Genomic DNA, 15,989 nt, shown 5'->3' on the forward strand with positions numbered 1-15,989 from the left:
AATGGACTAATCTGAGGTCTTCATAACTACTTGAAAGTTCCCAAAATATTCCAGAATTTTATTAAATGAGAAACATAACCTGATGCTCGAAATACTTCGCATCATTTCTTTTAACTTCTCTAAACTTTTTCGGACTTCCTAAAGTTTTCACTATTTTCCTAACGATCATGAATCTTCTCTAAAGTGTTAACAAGTCACTAAATTCCTCGTAACCTTTTTTTTAATTTATATAATTTCCCTGCTCTGGAATATCTCTGCTCTGGATATCCGTTCTTTCTTGTAGTTTTTTTAGAGCTTTATAAGCGAGATCAATATCTTTCTCGGAGTTCTCGAAACTTCTCTAAAGTGTTTGCAGTTCTCATGAAGCTTGTTGTAGTACCATGAATTTTATTGAACTGTTCTAAATATGTTTAAGCTTGCGTGAACTTTTGGACATATCTGAAAACGTCAATAATTTTCCTAACATTTATAAAGTTCTCTGAAAATCTGGGAACTTCACGAAATTTTCCGCTTATTTAGTGAAACTAATTGAACTGAACTCCCTTGAAATTCCCTTTGTTTTTGGTGCTTTACTAAACTTACGAAATGTCCATAAAAGTTCCTGAAGTTTTCGGGTCTTCCCTTAAGTTCCATAGACTTTTATGAAGTTCTCGAAATGATTCTGAAGATCTCTGCACTTCTGTGAAATTTTCGAAGTTATTCTGAAATTTCAGGAAATTCTTTAGGCTTCCGCTCCGCAGTTAATATAGTTCTCAAGATTTGTCTGAAGTTTAAATCATCGATATTAATTCATAATTTTTTCAATAGACTAGAGCTTCCTGATGTTTTTAAAACTGCCAAAAAGTATTTCTCAATTTCCTTAAAATTCTCTCTAGACTACCTTGCTTTAGTATTTTTTTAAAGAACCCACCATTTTTCTGGAATTGATTTATTTGCCTTTAAGTTCTACAATTTTCCTTTCCAATTCAATAGTCTGGGCTAAAGTTTCGGGGACTTCCTCTTAAGACCTCTGGAAGTCCCAAAGATCTCTAGATCTAACTTTTCTGAGATCAAAGTTTCCACATTTTTGATAGTACGAAACGTCAAGACATTAAAAATGTTGTGATCTTAGACTTACTAAAATGAAGTAAGTGTTCAACTTCAACATTTAATGGATTTGAGCTCAAGCTGTTTCTTTAAAACGGATTGTCATGTCTTAAAAACGTTTGCGTTAAAAACATATTTTTAACGCCTTTCATAAATAGCATTCTTATTATAAACCTGGACATTATCCGCCAAAGTTATGAAAAAACCTGGAAAACTCAGGGAACTTTATTTAGCCAAATGAGTGGACACCCTGTAGATAGAGAAGAACGATTAAACGTACAAAAAGCTCTATACCATGTCGTCAACATAAGGCCTATCCAGAAGAATGATCAATCTTAAAATAAATTTACGTTTAAAAAAGTTGGAAATAGTGACTTTTTACAAGAAAAAGTGACTTTAGTTACTTGGCCTTAAAAAAGAGACTTTTTAGTGACTGGCTTGAAAAAAGTGACCAAGTCACTAAAAAGAGACTCGCTACCAGCCTTGGTATATGATAATTTTTGGAATCGAGTTGACGTCTAGAGAATAAAAATAGATATCCGACGCCATTTTGAAATCCATGACGGCGGCTTCTGGTTTAAGAAAAGTGAGAAATTATATCAAATACCATACATATTTTTTTTTTAGAATCAGGTTAACGTCTAGAAGCCGGAAATCGATATCGCTTCCGATTTGAGAAAAATAGTGTCAAATAACATGGGTATTTTCAGAACGGGATGACACGTAGAGGCCGGAAACCGATGTCAGACGCCATCTTGCAATCCCAAATGGCGATTTATGGTTTCAAAACATGTGGGAAATACTGTCAAAGACCCATCAATGTGGGTATTTTCGAAATCCCACTACCGTCTAGCGGCCAGAAACCGATGTTTGACGGCATTTTAAAATCTTTTTCATAACAGGAATAAAATACTGTCAAATACCGATCAATGTGAGCATTTTTGGAATCGAGGTGACATCTAGAGGCCGGAAATCGATGTCTGATGGTGGCTTCCGATTTCTGCAGAAGTGTTAAATGCCCTACAATTGGCGTCGGATATCGATTTTCGACATCCACGCGTTGTTCCCGTTTCGAAAATACCCATATCTTAGGGTATTTGACACTTTTCGTGAAACGTCAAGTATCGATTTTCGGCAACTACGCGTTGTCCCCGTTCTGTATGGTATTTGTCACTTCTGAAAACCAGGCCACTAAATTGGATTCCAAAATGGCGTCGATTGTTGAATTTCAGCTTTCGCCGTCCCGTACCAAAAATACCCATATTGTAGGGTATTTGACACTTTTGCTGAAACTTGATGGCCGCCATATTGGATTACAAAATGGCGTTGGATATCGAATTTTGGCATCTACGCGTTGTTCCCGTTCCGAAAATACCCATATCTTTAGGTATTTGACCCTTTTTTTGAAAACCGATGGCCGCCATCTTGGATTCCAAATTGACGTCGAATATCGATTTTCGGAATCTACGCGTCGTCATCGTTCCGAAAATAACCATATTGTAGGATATTTGACACGTTCTCTGCCGGCGCCGGTGGTGTAGTGGTAAGCGTGACTGCTTTCTAACACCCCAATGGGTCTGGGCTCAATCCCAGCCCAGGTCGGTGGAATTTTTCTGAGGCATAAAAATCTCTGGTCACGTCTTCCTTCGTAAGGGAAGTAAAGCCGTTGGTCCTGGCCCATGTGTGTTGTTGAATGGGTGCGATATTCTACGCAGGTGTGGAAGCTGCCTTCCTGCACATTCGATTGCCGTCAGTGGATGGCAATCGATGTCCGTCGGTGATTGGCACTAGATTGCGGAACAGAGACCGACGTTAAATAAAGGAATTAAGAAGAAGAAGAAGAAGAAGAATACACGTTCTCTGAAAACTTATGGCTGTAATCATGGATTTCATATCGATTTTCGGCATCTACGCGTCGTCCCCGTTCCGAAAATACCCATATTGTAGAGTATTTGTGGCTTTCCTGAGCCCGATGACCACCATCTTAGACTCCTGAATGGCCTCGTTAGTTTAGTTTTCGTTTAATATAAAATAACATTTTATTACGAAATATAATCCGGATGCCATCTCTATAACGATATTAACTATCTGGATACTATATTTTGATGCCTGATGACGCGACGCGTGTCAAGTCGAGTGAGCCCCGAATTGAAGTGAAAGTGGAAAAAAACGAAGAAAGCAGTTTTCGAGTCATTCATTGCGTCAATTGAAACAAGTCTTTCCTTCAAATGAAATGAACTGATGCACTTGACGAACGAAAAAAGCGATAGTCAAGTCATGTTTTTACAGGAGGAATGTTCATCGTGACTCGATAACAAGAAACACAATGAACTACACGAAAACTGATATTGCTCGAAATGAAGCGATTCTGCGGAAAGCTCATTTTCTTTTCTTTGTTTCGGAAATGTAGAACCCTGGTATGAAGTTTATCATAGAATATAGCAACTGCCCTATTCACAGAAACACCTTTCAGTAGATCGTTCCACTCGACAGAAGAAATAGCAGTATTCATCGATCTGATCTGCAGGATGAATGGTCTGTGGTGGTGGTCGATTCTCAGAATTGGCAACGGAGGTTCGACAAAGGACTACAGCATCGATATCACTTACGAATGCCAAATTGAGCAGTCTCTCATTTGTGTTCAGCGGTCCGCTGGAAATCATGGATTCGGTAAGTGCCAACTCATTTTATGTAGAAGCGTTTATCGGCAAAAAACCATGAACATCTTCATCAAACCGCCTCTTTAGGTTTGGTAAGTTGCATTCGCCTAGAACGACAACTGTGTCGAATTTTGAAGCTGTTTAGAGAATTTGTGATACCGATGTGGAATGCAATGCCACAAACATAGATGCATTGTCGAGGGAGATTGATGCACACCGCGATTTGTTCCAAGCTGTCACAGTTATTAAGTGAAACTGATTTGCATTGGAGTGATATCTTGACAGCTACAAGGACACCTCCACCACGTCCATGCTGACTAGTGGAAGCATTCCGATCACATCGAAAGGTGGAGTAATTGGTTGCCAGTTCCGAATCAGCAATGTATTGGCGTGGAGCCATGTTTCGGTCAATACACAACATACACAACATACCTCTAACATTCTGGTAGTAGACAGTCAAAGATGATGGTTGTATAGAGGCAGAAACAGGTATCGAGGTCGTAGAGAAGCATGGTGTGGTAACATGACAGCTCCAGTATATTGCCAGTGTACCCCGGCAATTTGGTGCTCGTGGTTCTGTCAAACTCGCAAATTTCAGAAGTGTTATCTGAATAGCGTGATAGAGGTAACTTTAAGACCAAACCAGAGAGATAACTTTAAGGCCAGAAGGTACCGAAGAAACATTCTCAATTTTTTTGGCTTAGCTCTGGTACTATCTTCGGTTCCAAGCTAATCGATGCACCCCTCGAAACATAGGAAAATCCACGAACCCCTTCATTTTATCTGTCAAACTTTCATAGCGAATCAAAACAAACATAATGTAGTACTAGAATGTCGACTAGAATGGGGTACGTTAATCGATGTAGTTGGGGCCAATAGGCTAGTCAAGTAGTAAGCCAACTTTAAATCGTTAGTTTCCAACCGGTGGTATAACTGGCATAGTTAGACATCGATCTGTCAAAATAAAATTTTCGTCATATCGACACTGAGCGTTCATATGGGCCAATGTCGAAAACATAAATAATGGCTTCGTTCGTTAATGTCTCGTACGTCAAAGCCAATCCATGTAAGCCACTAATTTTATCGGATAGGAGGACTCTCTCTCTACACAATCATGGTGTTGGTTTTCTTGAGTGAGTTTTCATTTTCGAGAAATTCACGCAAAAAGTAATTGTTTACGTTTGCAGCATTGGCCTTTACGAAAGTAAGCATTGACGTTGACAACGACGCTGCAATTGTTTACTCCTGGTAAAATCCCATAAGCATCTGACAATCTGTGCATGAAATCTAGCGGCCTTTGTCTTATTGTCTCTTCATTCCTCCAGCAGGCCGCCGTTTCTTCAAGCAAAGATTGACAGAATCATATGGGAGTTTCATTGGAGTGAAAGGGTAAGGAAATGTTCACCAAGTTTCACGCACAGACTGATGTTTGCTTATGGGATTTTACCATAGGAGTGAAGAGTTACAGAGTGACCGAAGAGGCGAATTGTCAATTGGCGTTGACGGCGACTCTGTAGCTCTTTACTTCTATGGTAAAATCAGTAGACTGGCAACCCCATATCAATCCTATACGTTTGACAGTAGGCAAGATCACGGGGCCTTATTTAAGGCTCAATTTACTTTGATACATTTTTTAAAAATTCAAAAGCAGTTTTTTTCGACGCATTATTTTAGATTGCAAAAAGCTCGCGTCATTTTGTGTTAAATATCAAAAGGAATCGAATAGTGCGAGCTTTTTGCAATCTGAAATAATGCGTCGGAAAAAACTGCTTTTGAAATTTTCCAAAAAGCATCAAAGTAAATTGAACCTTAAGGTGGAAGTGGATCGGTTCAGAATGACTTGCTTCTTTGATTTTTTTTACAAAATAACGTAACGCTCAATCGAAAAAAACTCTTCCGTGCAAAATTAAAGAACTAAAATTGCTATCTCTAGCAATTTTTACAAGATTGATTTATTATTTAAATTATCTGAAAACCATTTTCTAAGTTCAATTTGAGGACCACAATCATAGTGGTTGCTAATTTTGCGCATCAATTACACAAGTATTTTGTATGAAAGGTCATATTTCACTCCCGTAGATCGTTTTAAAAAATTGTTAGGAACATTTCCAAGGAAAACAATATGTTTCTCGATATTCACAAGTTGTTTCACAAGTATTTCATGATATTATGTGAAAATTTCAGCCTTTTGATGAAGGTATTCTGATATATCTTGGTATTTTTAAAGATAATTAGATAATTCCATGAACTTTGGCAGAACTTCCCTAAACTTCTCAGAACTTCTCTGAACTTCGGCAGGACTTCCCTAAACTTCAGCAGAACTTCTCTGAACTTTGACAGGCCTTCCCTGAACTACGGTAGGACTTCCTAGAGGTTCGGCAGGCCTTCCCTGAACTTCATCAGGACTTCCATGATTTCTAAAAAAGGACTTCCCTGAATTTCAGCAGCCCTTCCCTGAACTTCGGCAGAACTTCTCTGAACTTCGGAAAGACTTCCCTGAACCTCAGCAGGACTTCCCTGAACTTTGGCAAGACTTCCCTGAACTTCGGTAGAACTTCTCTGAGCTTCGGCAGGAGTTCTCTGAACTTTAGCAGGAGATACCTTTTATATGGCTTTCTCAATCTAGGGTAATCCAAACAGTCAGTTTTGCATTTCCCTGTTTGGATTACCCTAGACTGAGAAAGCCATATAAAAGAAATCTCCATACGTACCAGTCGAAAAATCTAATAAATCACTTCGGCAGGAGTTCCCTGAACTTCGGCAGGAGTTTCCTGAACTTTGGCAGGACTTTCCCGAAGTTCGGCAGGCCTTCCCTGAACATTGGTAGGACTTCCCTATAGTTCGGAAAAACTTCCCTGCACATCGGCAGAACTTTCCTGAACTTCAGCAGAACTTATTTGAATTTTCGCAGAACTTCCCTGAACTTCGGCAAGGCTTCCCTGAACTTCGGAAGGACTTTCGGCCAGGGCTTCGCTGAAGTTCGACAGGCCTTCCCCGAACTACGGCAAGACTTCCTTGAGCATTAGTAGGACTACCCTGAGCTTGGAATCTTGGAATTGAAGTTGTCATTTCAGTAGTAGAATTATTGTACAATAATATTGTGTTTACGAATATGTTCAAAATTTCAATACTTCCCATTTTTCCAATTTGTAATGCTTGTTGGTATTGGTGCATTTCGAATTTGGGTGTTGTTTGAACGGGTGTGGATTCAGTATCAAAGGAAAAGCATTAACTTTCACCTTAAGGGTTCTCGATTTTATTTCAGCATATCATGGAATTATCCTGAATTTGTCTAAGCTCACACTTATAGAATTTAAAACAATCCAATAGTATTGGCTAAAATTTTGGGGACTTCCGCTTATGATCTCTGGAATTCCCCAAAGATCCCTAGAACTTCTTAAAAGTTTCCACAATTTTGCTAGTACGAAACATCAAGACATTAAAAATGTTGTGATATTAGACTTTCTAAAATGAAGTAAAGCTGTTTATTCAAAACTGATTGTCATGTTTTATAAACGATTGCGTTAAATTTTGTTGTTGTTGTTTTACAGAAAAAATCATATTTTTAACGCATTTCATAAATAGATGTCTTATTATAAACCTGGAAATTATCAACCAAAGTTATGGAAAAACCTGGAAAACTCAGGGAACTTTATTTAGCCAAATGAGTGGACACCCTGTTGATAGAGAAAGACGATTAAACGTCAAAAAACTCTATACAAGGTCGTCAACTTCGAATTGGTAAAAAATTAGAACAAAATGTAGGCCTATCCTACACACTGCGAGAAGAATGATCAATTCACGTTAAAAAAAAAGTTGAAAAAAGTGACCAAGTCACTAAAAAGTGACCAAGTCACTAAAAAGTGACCAAGTCACTAAAAAGTGGCCAAGTCACTAAAAAGTGACTCGCTACCATCGTCTAGAAACGATTCTCTGATGACTTTGTTGGGGAAGCAGCATATGCATGTACGTAATTGGTGGATTTGTTAGTTATTCCAACGCTTTTGGACAATGTTTGACATTTACCACATTTTCAATGGTTTCTTGTCGAAAATTAACAGTCGGAAGCATTGCTATCGATGCGTTGAAATATTTATGATCGATTGGTGATAAAATTATTGAAATTGGTCCAGGGGCAGCTGAGTTATTAACGTTCAAAATCTTTCATAATTTCGTTACATGTTCCATTTTTGGTTTTCACAGAGTGTACCCCCATATAGGAATCACAGATGTAGTCCTACGTCAAAAATGTTTTACGCTGAGAAAGCGGTTATGTTCAATATTGGAAGAAGAAGATAGACTACGATCAAGATAGATTGCAATGTAAAAAAAAAATCTTAAACCTAAGCAAAAAACAATGTACTTACGACTTGCCGGTCTCCTTCAGCACCCCGTTGAACTCGTATAAATGCCGGTTGGGTGGTTCGCTTTCCAGCGTACCGGAAAACTGGATAAAATCTTTGGTTTCGAGGATTTTGGCCGTGGCGGAAACGCCCTGTCGAATCTTGAGATTCGTTTCGCCGTCCAGGTTGGACGTCTCGATGAATGATATGCCCTGCGGTTCGCTCGACGACAGCTGCACCAGATCGGCCGGGAAGAAGGTATTGTTCTGCACTTTGACGATGTCGCCGACGGACAGCTCTTTCCACTTGATCCATCGCCACTGGCCACCCTGGAGGGTTTCGATCTCCCGGTGGTTGATCTCATCGTCCGCCCGGTGCCGCTTGATGTCCTCGATGATCTCCTTGAGGGCGCTCACCGAGAGAATAAATAACAAAGGTACAAGGGTTGTGTAACGACCGGTTGGCGAAACGTCCGGAATCTGCTGCAGCAGTGCGATGAACAGAAAGAAGCAGTTCGAATACCGCCGGAACTGCTCGAACAAAAACGATGGTATAAAAGTTATTGCGCTGCAATGGGAGAGAGAGAGAGAGAGAGAGAGAGAGAGAGAGAAGGGAAAATCGTTTTAGTGCTTTCGGATCATCTCCAACTACTATTATACGATGATATTAATTGCTGACAGGGTATGCGAGTACAATGTAGATAAGTGCAAGGAATTGATTGCATGCCAAATTGCATCGAATGAGGGCTCTTATTCTTATTTATATTTTCTTTCCGATGCCATTGCAGATTAGGGCTGGGAATGCTTTTGCAACAATTCAAATGCTATTCTAAATCGGTCGATATATATAAGTAGGTAGTTAAAGCTGCAATTCGCTCTTGGAAAAACAATCATAAACGAAGTAGCTAGGAATGCACAGAATTGGTGGGAAACACACCGCACTGCGCTTAGCCAGAGGTGTGTGTGTGTGTGTGGAGGGGGGTTTTTGAACGAGATGATTGTTCAAGCGCAAATCAGTGGTATAGTCATTTGCAACCCACGATCGAATCTTTTTACAGCTGGGTTTTAGTAATAGGACCAAATTATAGAAGCAAGGACTTCCTCACACGCCCCTGAATATCGCACTACGGGCGTCGATGCGGTCATTAGTGCAATACGAGTGCTGTGCATATGTACTGCCCACAATCCCATATCAGTCCCATATGGAAAAAAGTAGGCATTGAGAAAAAGGGCAGTCGAAGCTACGAAGTGCAATTCCCATGTAAATATTTGAAAAATCAAAGTAAATTTAATAATATTTTTTCAAGTTAAAATCAGCTGCATTGCAGCTTGAAAAATATGGCAACTCCAACGATTCAACTTAAGGATGGCATAATAGGAAAGAAGATGCCAATTGATAGTATCGTTATCTCAAAATCGACAAAAATCCATATGGGACTGATATGCGATTATGTAGGCAGTGCACCTATACGTAACATATCCCCCCGAGTGCAAAGGGAAAATCTTGTTCGATAGAAGAGGGCGAAATTGGCAAATCGACCGATACTAGCTCTAGTAAGTAGAAAAACAACAAGAAGTCAAGAAGTGCGCTGGTGGTGAAATTTGAAATTATAGTTATTAACTACAACAACTCTATGTCGTCTATAAATAGTCGTAGCTTAATAGAATGCACATGTGCTACTGCAACAGACAGTCTTTCTCATTTCGGGGGCGAGGTTTTTCTTGGTTTCGCTTGGACGGTTTCCTCCGGCCCTGCGGTCACCACCTATCGATGTCACGGTTGTCTCACAGTGTGGTGACACGGTTAAGTTTTTGTGGTTCTTTGTGGACGGGAGAGCAGTGTGTTGTATTTAGTATGGAATTTCAAGCAGATCAATTCGTAGAAATTTGCCTAGCTACGTGTTTGGAATGTTGCTCAAACGGTAAATGCCAATAGGGTGAATTTTATCTTGAGCAGCGTAAAAGTTTTCCCAATATGTGTTGTACACTGTCAAAGTCTTTATCAGTAGGACAACAATTTTGTTTGAGTCATTGATTGTGTATTGCGTTTCAGTGCCTATATTAGGGTGATTTCCTTTGGTTTGTTTTTTTTCCGTCGATCTTGTTTTCCGTGCTGAGCACCAATGCTACCGACGTGCCAGGAAGGCAGCTCCCACGCCTGGACCCTACCTATCGACCCATCAACTCATGAACCGGGGACCAACGGCTTTACTTCCCATCCGAAGGAAGGCGTGATCAGAGATGTTATGCCTCAGAACATCCCGGCGGCGCCGACTGGGATTGAACCCAGGCCTGCTGGGGTGAGAGGTAATCACGCTTACCACTACACCACCGGCGCCGTTATATTAGGGTGATGATACTTATGCTTGACCTGTTTGAGTTGGGCTCTAGATTATCTTATTTTATATGAGAAAAAAAAACCCTTTTGGGTTTCAATCAAAGATCTTTCAAAATATATTTTTTTTCCATATGAAAAAAACGAAATTAGTTCCAAACCGAAAGTGAGCACCGTAGATAACTGACAAACCGACGCACATTGGATTACCTTATTACGACATAAATTGAGGTGTTTGAACTTCCGCTTTGGTAGAAGTCGTTCATGAGATAAGATAAGTCAAAGTTACAGCTTTATTTGCAAAAGAACGAACAGAAATCTGATAACGTTTGCGCTAGAATTGTGGCAAAAAAAAGTTCAACTCAATGCCCGTGCTTTCTCATTTATAACTTTGGTAGGGTGTTGACGATTAACACGTTTTTTTAGTTTTCCGTCTGCCGTTGATGTAAGAATTAAAACATTTTTTATATCCCCTAGCCCCCATGCAAAAGAGCTCGCACAGATAAATAACAATAAGCAATAAATAACATCAAAATACCAAATCCTATACATTATCAATTTAACAAATATTATATCCATAAAAAAAAATTTGTTTATAAGGCCTATACTCGAAAAAAATGCACCAGTCAAAAGTGTTCGCCAAAAATTTATTTTAAGTCGGATTTTCTTGAAACTTTCAGGGAATGAACTAATACATATGGATTATGTTTCGGCATGATTACTTTTTCCAATTTCCTTTCCATCGCTGAAAGCCCGCACCTTTCCCTTAAGACCCCTCATTACATTTTGTGCAATGGTGGAGCCGACCTTTTTGGTCACTTTCATCCATTCTTTCTTCAACTCCAGCTCGTTCTTAAACACCTTGGACGATTTTCGAACTTTGGCCTTCATTATGGCCCAAAATCTTTCCACCGGACGAATCTCTGGTGAATTTGGGGGGTTGGCGGTTTTTGGTACAAAAACAACGTTATTGTCTCTGTACCAATCCAACGTCGATCGCGCGTAATGGCATGATGCCAGGTCCGGCCAAAATAATGTCTCGCCTCCGTGGGACCGCAGGAAGGGCAACAGACGCTTCTGGAGGCACTCGGTGCGTAAATTTCGCTGTTGATGGTACCCATTGTGATGTACGGTTTACTCAGTTTACCGCATTGGCATATGGCCTGCCAGAGAAAGTATTTTTTGGTGAATTTGTCCACTTTTTTCTTCCTTATGTTTTCCGGAACATCAAACCCTGATTTGGCAACTTAGAACTTCAGCCCCGGTATCTGCTTTGCGTCTGCCTTGATGTAGGTTTCGTCATCCATAACCACACACATCGGTTTCGTTAACCACTCTCGATACAGCTTCCTTGCGTGGGATTTGGCAGCCGTGTTTTGTTGATCACGCCGGTTCGGTGCCTTCCGGACCTTGAATACACGAAGCCCAGCTCGTTTCATGGTTTGCTGAACGAATGTTCCAATGTTCTTGTATTGAAAATTAAACAAAGAGAGTTCCCCTACAAACAGATTTTCCAATTTCCATATAACTAAATGCGCATCGCACACAAGAAATTATAATTAAAGTTACTAAACAAACGTTAAGCTACACAAAGTTCAAAAAAGACTTGTTTTGTTGGGCGCCAAATGTAACGGAAGCCTCACAACCTGCGAAATTTCGACCACTGAATACGCTTCCTGTCTCAAAACGAGAAGCTTAAGCGCCACATCCGAAGAGGACCACTCGTCACGGTTTGATTTGCCCGGCAAGAAACCCAACCTCAGGGCGGGTTTATGTGTAGAAGAGACCGAAAATTAGTTTGAGGGCGATTCAGCAGACTGAAATCCCATGAGGTATTGAGATCCTCACAGATAGAGGCTGCTTCAAATAGTCTTAAGTGAAAGTTGGTGCTAGCCGCCATTCTACCGAAACACAACAACCCCCCCAGTGTTCACTCGGCTGTCGACAAAAGCAGACCACTCTCGGTGTGTGCCACGCGATCGTTTGTTTTCTCGGCAGCAACCATTGTGTGGTCCTCCTCATTGTTCTTCATTAGCAGTTCTTTCGGTCGATGCGACGTCGACTTTGGAAAGCAACCGTTTCGTGATGAGTGTGTGAGTGTTGACCACGTTTTGCGTCCATTACTGCAATGGAAGCGCTTTGCCCCACGATGGCGTAAATGCCATACAAGTAAACCACTGGAAGCGGCTCCGGTTCTGATGGACCAGGCTTTTTGGATAGCGGAAGATAAAGTATTTATTGTGTTGTACCTTTTCACTATAGTTTTAAGATGTTTTGTATAGTGACCAAGATTCCTCGGCTCTGTAAAGTTAATTCGGTTGAGCCTTATCAAATAAATTAATGAACAAAAAAAAAAAAACAACAACCCCCACTCACATTTATCATCACTGGAGGAACTTCCCCTTTCAGGCAGTCCAACTGGAGAAAATTCTACTATCAAAAAATACCACAACAAATGACGCAAAAATAGAACGACGCCAAATGTGAAAAACCTAGTCAACCAAAATTAACATTACAGGGAAAGCTTAAATTTTAATGAAGAGCTTTGAGTGGGTTGGTTTATTTCCTTTAAATTCCGTTATAATTGCTTATCTTTTGACAGATACGCGTATTTCGTCTACTACTTGCAGACTTCATCAGTGCCAAGTACTCAACACTGGTGTTGAGTACTTGGCACTGATGAAGTCTGCAAGTAGTAGACGAAATACGCGTATCTGTCAAAAGATAAGCAATTATAACGGAATTTAAAGGAAATAAACCAACCCACTCAAAGCTCTTCATAAAGGGATTCCGTTAAGAGGTTCGACAAAATTTAAAGGATTAAATTTTAAGAAAAACAACATTTATGTCAGGGGCGAATAACGGAAATCATTATATAATTTATTAGAGTTCCTAACCTAGGTTTGTTCATAATACTTGTTCCTTTCCATATGTTTGTTTGTTTGTTTGTTTCTTTGTTTGTTAGCTCTCCCTAATCGTGTGTGCGGTTTTCTGATCTGGTTCTAGAGATTGCTAGCCAATCCCTTTTACTTGTCTTCGAGCTCATGTGGTTGTGTGTGTGTGGAGATTTTCATGCATTTTTTTTACTCACGGTCAGTGTTGTCAGTATTCCAGATTTATCTGAATTTTCCAGATTTATCTGAATTTTCCAGATTTTTAGTCGTCTTGCCAGATACCGTGAACCCCCGCTAATTTCAACGATACATCATTCAAATTATCGGGGTTCATTTTTAATCTGAACAACTGGTAACCCTACACATATCGACAATGGTATGAACTGGGAACCTTATCTTTGTTTTTGTTTTGGAAGTTTGTTTTTGTTTTGCACCGATTGGTTGAACATTGTCGATAATTGCTGATTTTAAAGAGGAAAAAATGGATCAACGGGCTAATACGGGCTAATACGGGCTAATCACGCAAAAGGTAAGCTTATCGAATTACTATTATCAAATTCAGCGCTAACATCATAATTATGATTCAAGGCATTTTGCGGACGAAAACAAAGAAAATAAACAGACTTCTGTGAACACAAAAAGAAAGCATGTCACGCTCACTCTGGAGCAAAAGCTTGAAGTGATCAAACTACTGGATGGTGGCAATGCTTCTCTTGATAAAATTGCACGAAAAATTCAACATCGGTAAATCGACAGTTCTGTACATTTCCCGTAACAGGGAATCGATTCGCACATCCGAGAATCGGTTCAGAGAAACCGGAGTGTCAGGCAGGCGTACTACCAAAGTGGCGAGATTTGTCGATTTGGAGGAAGCGCTTTTCGTGTGGATATTGCAGGAGAGGAATAAAAAACATACGAAGTGAAGCAGTGGTTAAACGATAGTGTCTACGATATGGACGGCAGCACACTTACTGGAGATTGTGACGTGTACAGTGATCAGGAGATAGTAGACTACGTACTTAACCGCCACACTGATTCCAACGTTGATTTGCAGGCAAGTTTGAGTGACCTTGGACAAAATGGCTCGATTCCCCATGATGATTCAATTAAGTTTGAAAGATTCAACGAGGATCGTGAAAAGCATGATAAGGCAATGGAAAGTGTGGAGTACCTCATCAACTTCATGAAAGAAAAAGGAGATATACTGGAGGTTACCAGGCTGAACAACGTCAGAAGCAAATCGATCGAGCTTGAGTGGAAACGGCGCAGACAATTTTGAGATGAAATCTGTTATTACTATGTTTTGACTTCTAACTGATGAAATCGTTTTTAAGTTTGAATTAATGTTTGAATAAATGTTTGAATCCATGTTTGAATAAACACTTCCCTTTGTTGCCATCAAAAATCTTTTATTGCATTTCTCTAATCAACTCCTATGTAAAATTCGCCAAATCTTGTTACTGGCTTTGATGCTATTACTGATCTAGAGGAATGGAGACTAACTTCTAAAGGGTGATACGGTCAAAATTTGGTCAATATCAACTTGACGTATTTCTTTCAATTTTGCATTTAAAAAACCTGAACACCCCTCATTTTGAAGGTGTGTGTGTGTAGAATGTTGCTCCTATTTTGATTTTGGAATTCACTCTTCAGTTGTCAAAATGCCGTCCAAGCAAGAAGAGCAGCTATCAAAATTTTGCTCGCGCATCGCGAAAATCCGAGCTACTCGCACGCAAAGTTGGCAAAATCGCTAAAAGTTGCCAAATCAACCGTTACAAATGTAATTAAAGTGTTTGGGGAACGTTTGTCGACAGCCAGGAAGTCTGGATCGGGGGGAAATCGAAAACCGGAAGCCGCTGAGACGACAAAGAGAGTTGCCGGTAGTTTCAAGCGAAACCCTAACCTCTCTCTCCGAGATGCCGCAAATAAGCTGGGTGTATCGTCTACAACCGTGCATCGAGCCAAAAAACGAGCCGGACTATCGACTTACAAGTAGGTAGTGACTCCAAATCGCGATGATAAACAAAATACGACGGCCAAAGCGCGATCCCGGAGGCTGTACACGACGATGCTGACGAAGTTTGACTGCGTGGTAATGGACGACGAAACCTACGTCAAAGCCGACTACAAGCAGCTTCCGGGACAGGAGTTTTATACGGCAAAAGGAAGGGGAAAGGTAGCAGATGTTTTTAAGCACATGAAACTGTCAAAGTTCGCAAAGAAATATCTGGTTTGGCAAGCCATCTGTACCTGTGGCTTGAAAAGCAGCATTTTCATAGCTTCCGGGACTGTCAACCAAGAAATTTACGCGAAAGAGTGTTTGAATAAACGTCTGCTGCCTTTCCTGAAGAAACACGGTTGTTCCGTACTGTTTTGGCCGGATTTGGCATCTTGCCATTACGGTAAAAAGGCCATGGAGTGGTACGCCGCCAACAACGTGCAGGTGGTTCCCAAGGACAAGAACCCTCCCAACACGCCAGAGCTCCGCCCAATTGAGAAATACTGGGCTATTGTCAAGAGGAACCTAAAGAAGACCAAAAAAACTGCTAAGGGCGAGCAGCAGCTCAAGGCAAACTGGCTTTCTGCGGCGAAGAAGGTGGACAAGGTGGCTGTACAAAATCTGATGGCAAGGGTCAAGCGTAAGGCCCGGCAATTCGGATTTGGAAAAGCGG

At 40.4% G+C, this 15,989-nt stretch overlaps 1 protein-coding gene across 13 annotated transcripts in view; it reads right to left on the minus strand.

The window, feature by feature from the left end:
• ATP8A (ATPase phospholipid transporting 8A1) overlaps nucleotides 1–15,989 on the minus strand; it is a 366,350-nt gene that overhangs the window by 94,358 nt on the left and 256,003 nt on the right. For all 13 annotated transcript variants that reach the window (XM_065233367.1, XM_065233366.1, XM_065233373.1 and 10 more), the window contains one exon: nucleotides 8,114–8,656. In XM_065233367.1, coding sequence (XP_065089439.1) covers nucleotides 8,114–8,656 — 543 coding nt within the window. The remainder of the gene's footprint in view (nucleotides 1–8,113; nucleotides 8,657–15,989) is intronic.

This window comes from Ochlerotatus camptorhynchus, unplaced genomic scaffold (assembly GCF_037179485.1).
Source record: "Ochlerotatus camptorhynchus isolate MF236.1 unplaced genomic scaffold, CSIRO-AGI_Acam_v1.1 ptg000401l, whole genome shotgun sequence".
NCBI classification, from domain to species: Eukaryota; Metazoa; Arthropoda; class Insecta; order Diptera; family Culicidae; genus Ochlerotatus; species Ochlerotatus camptorhynchus.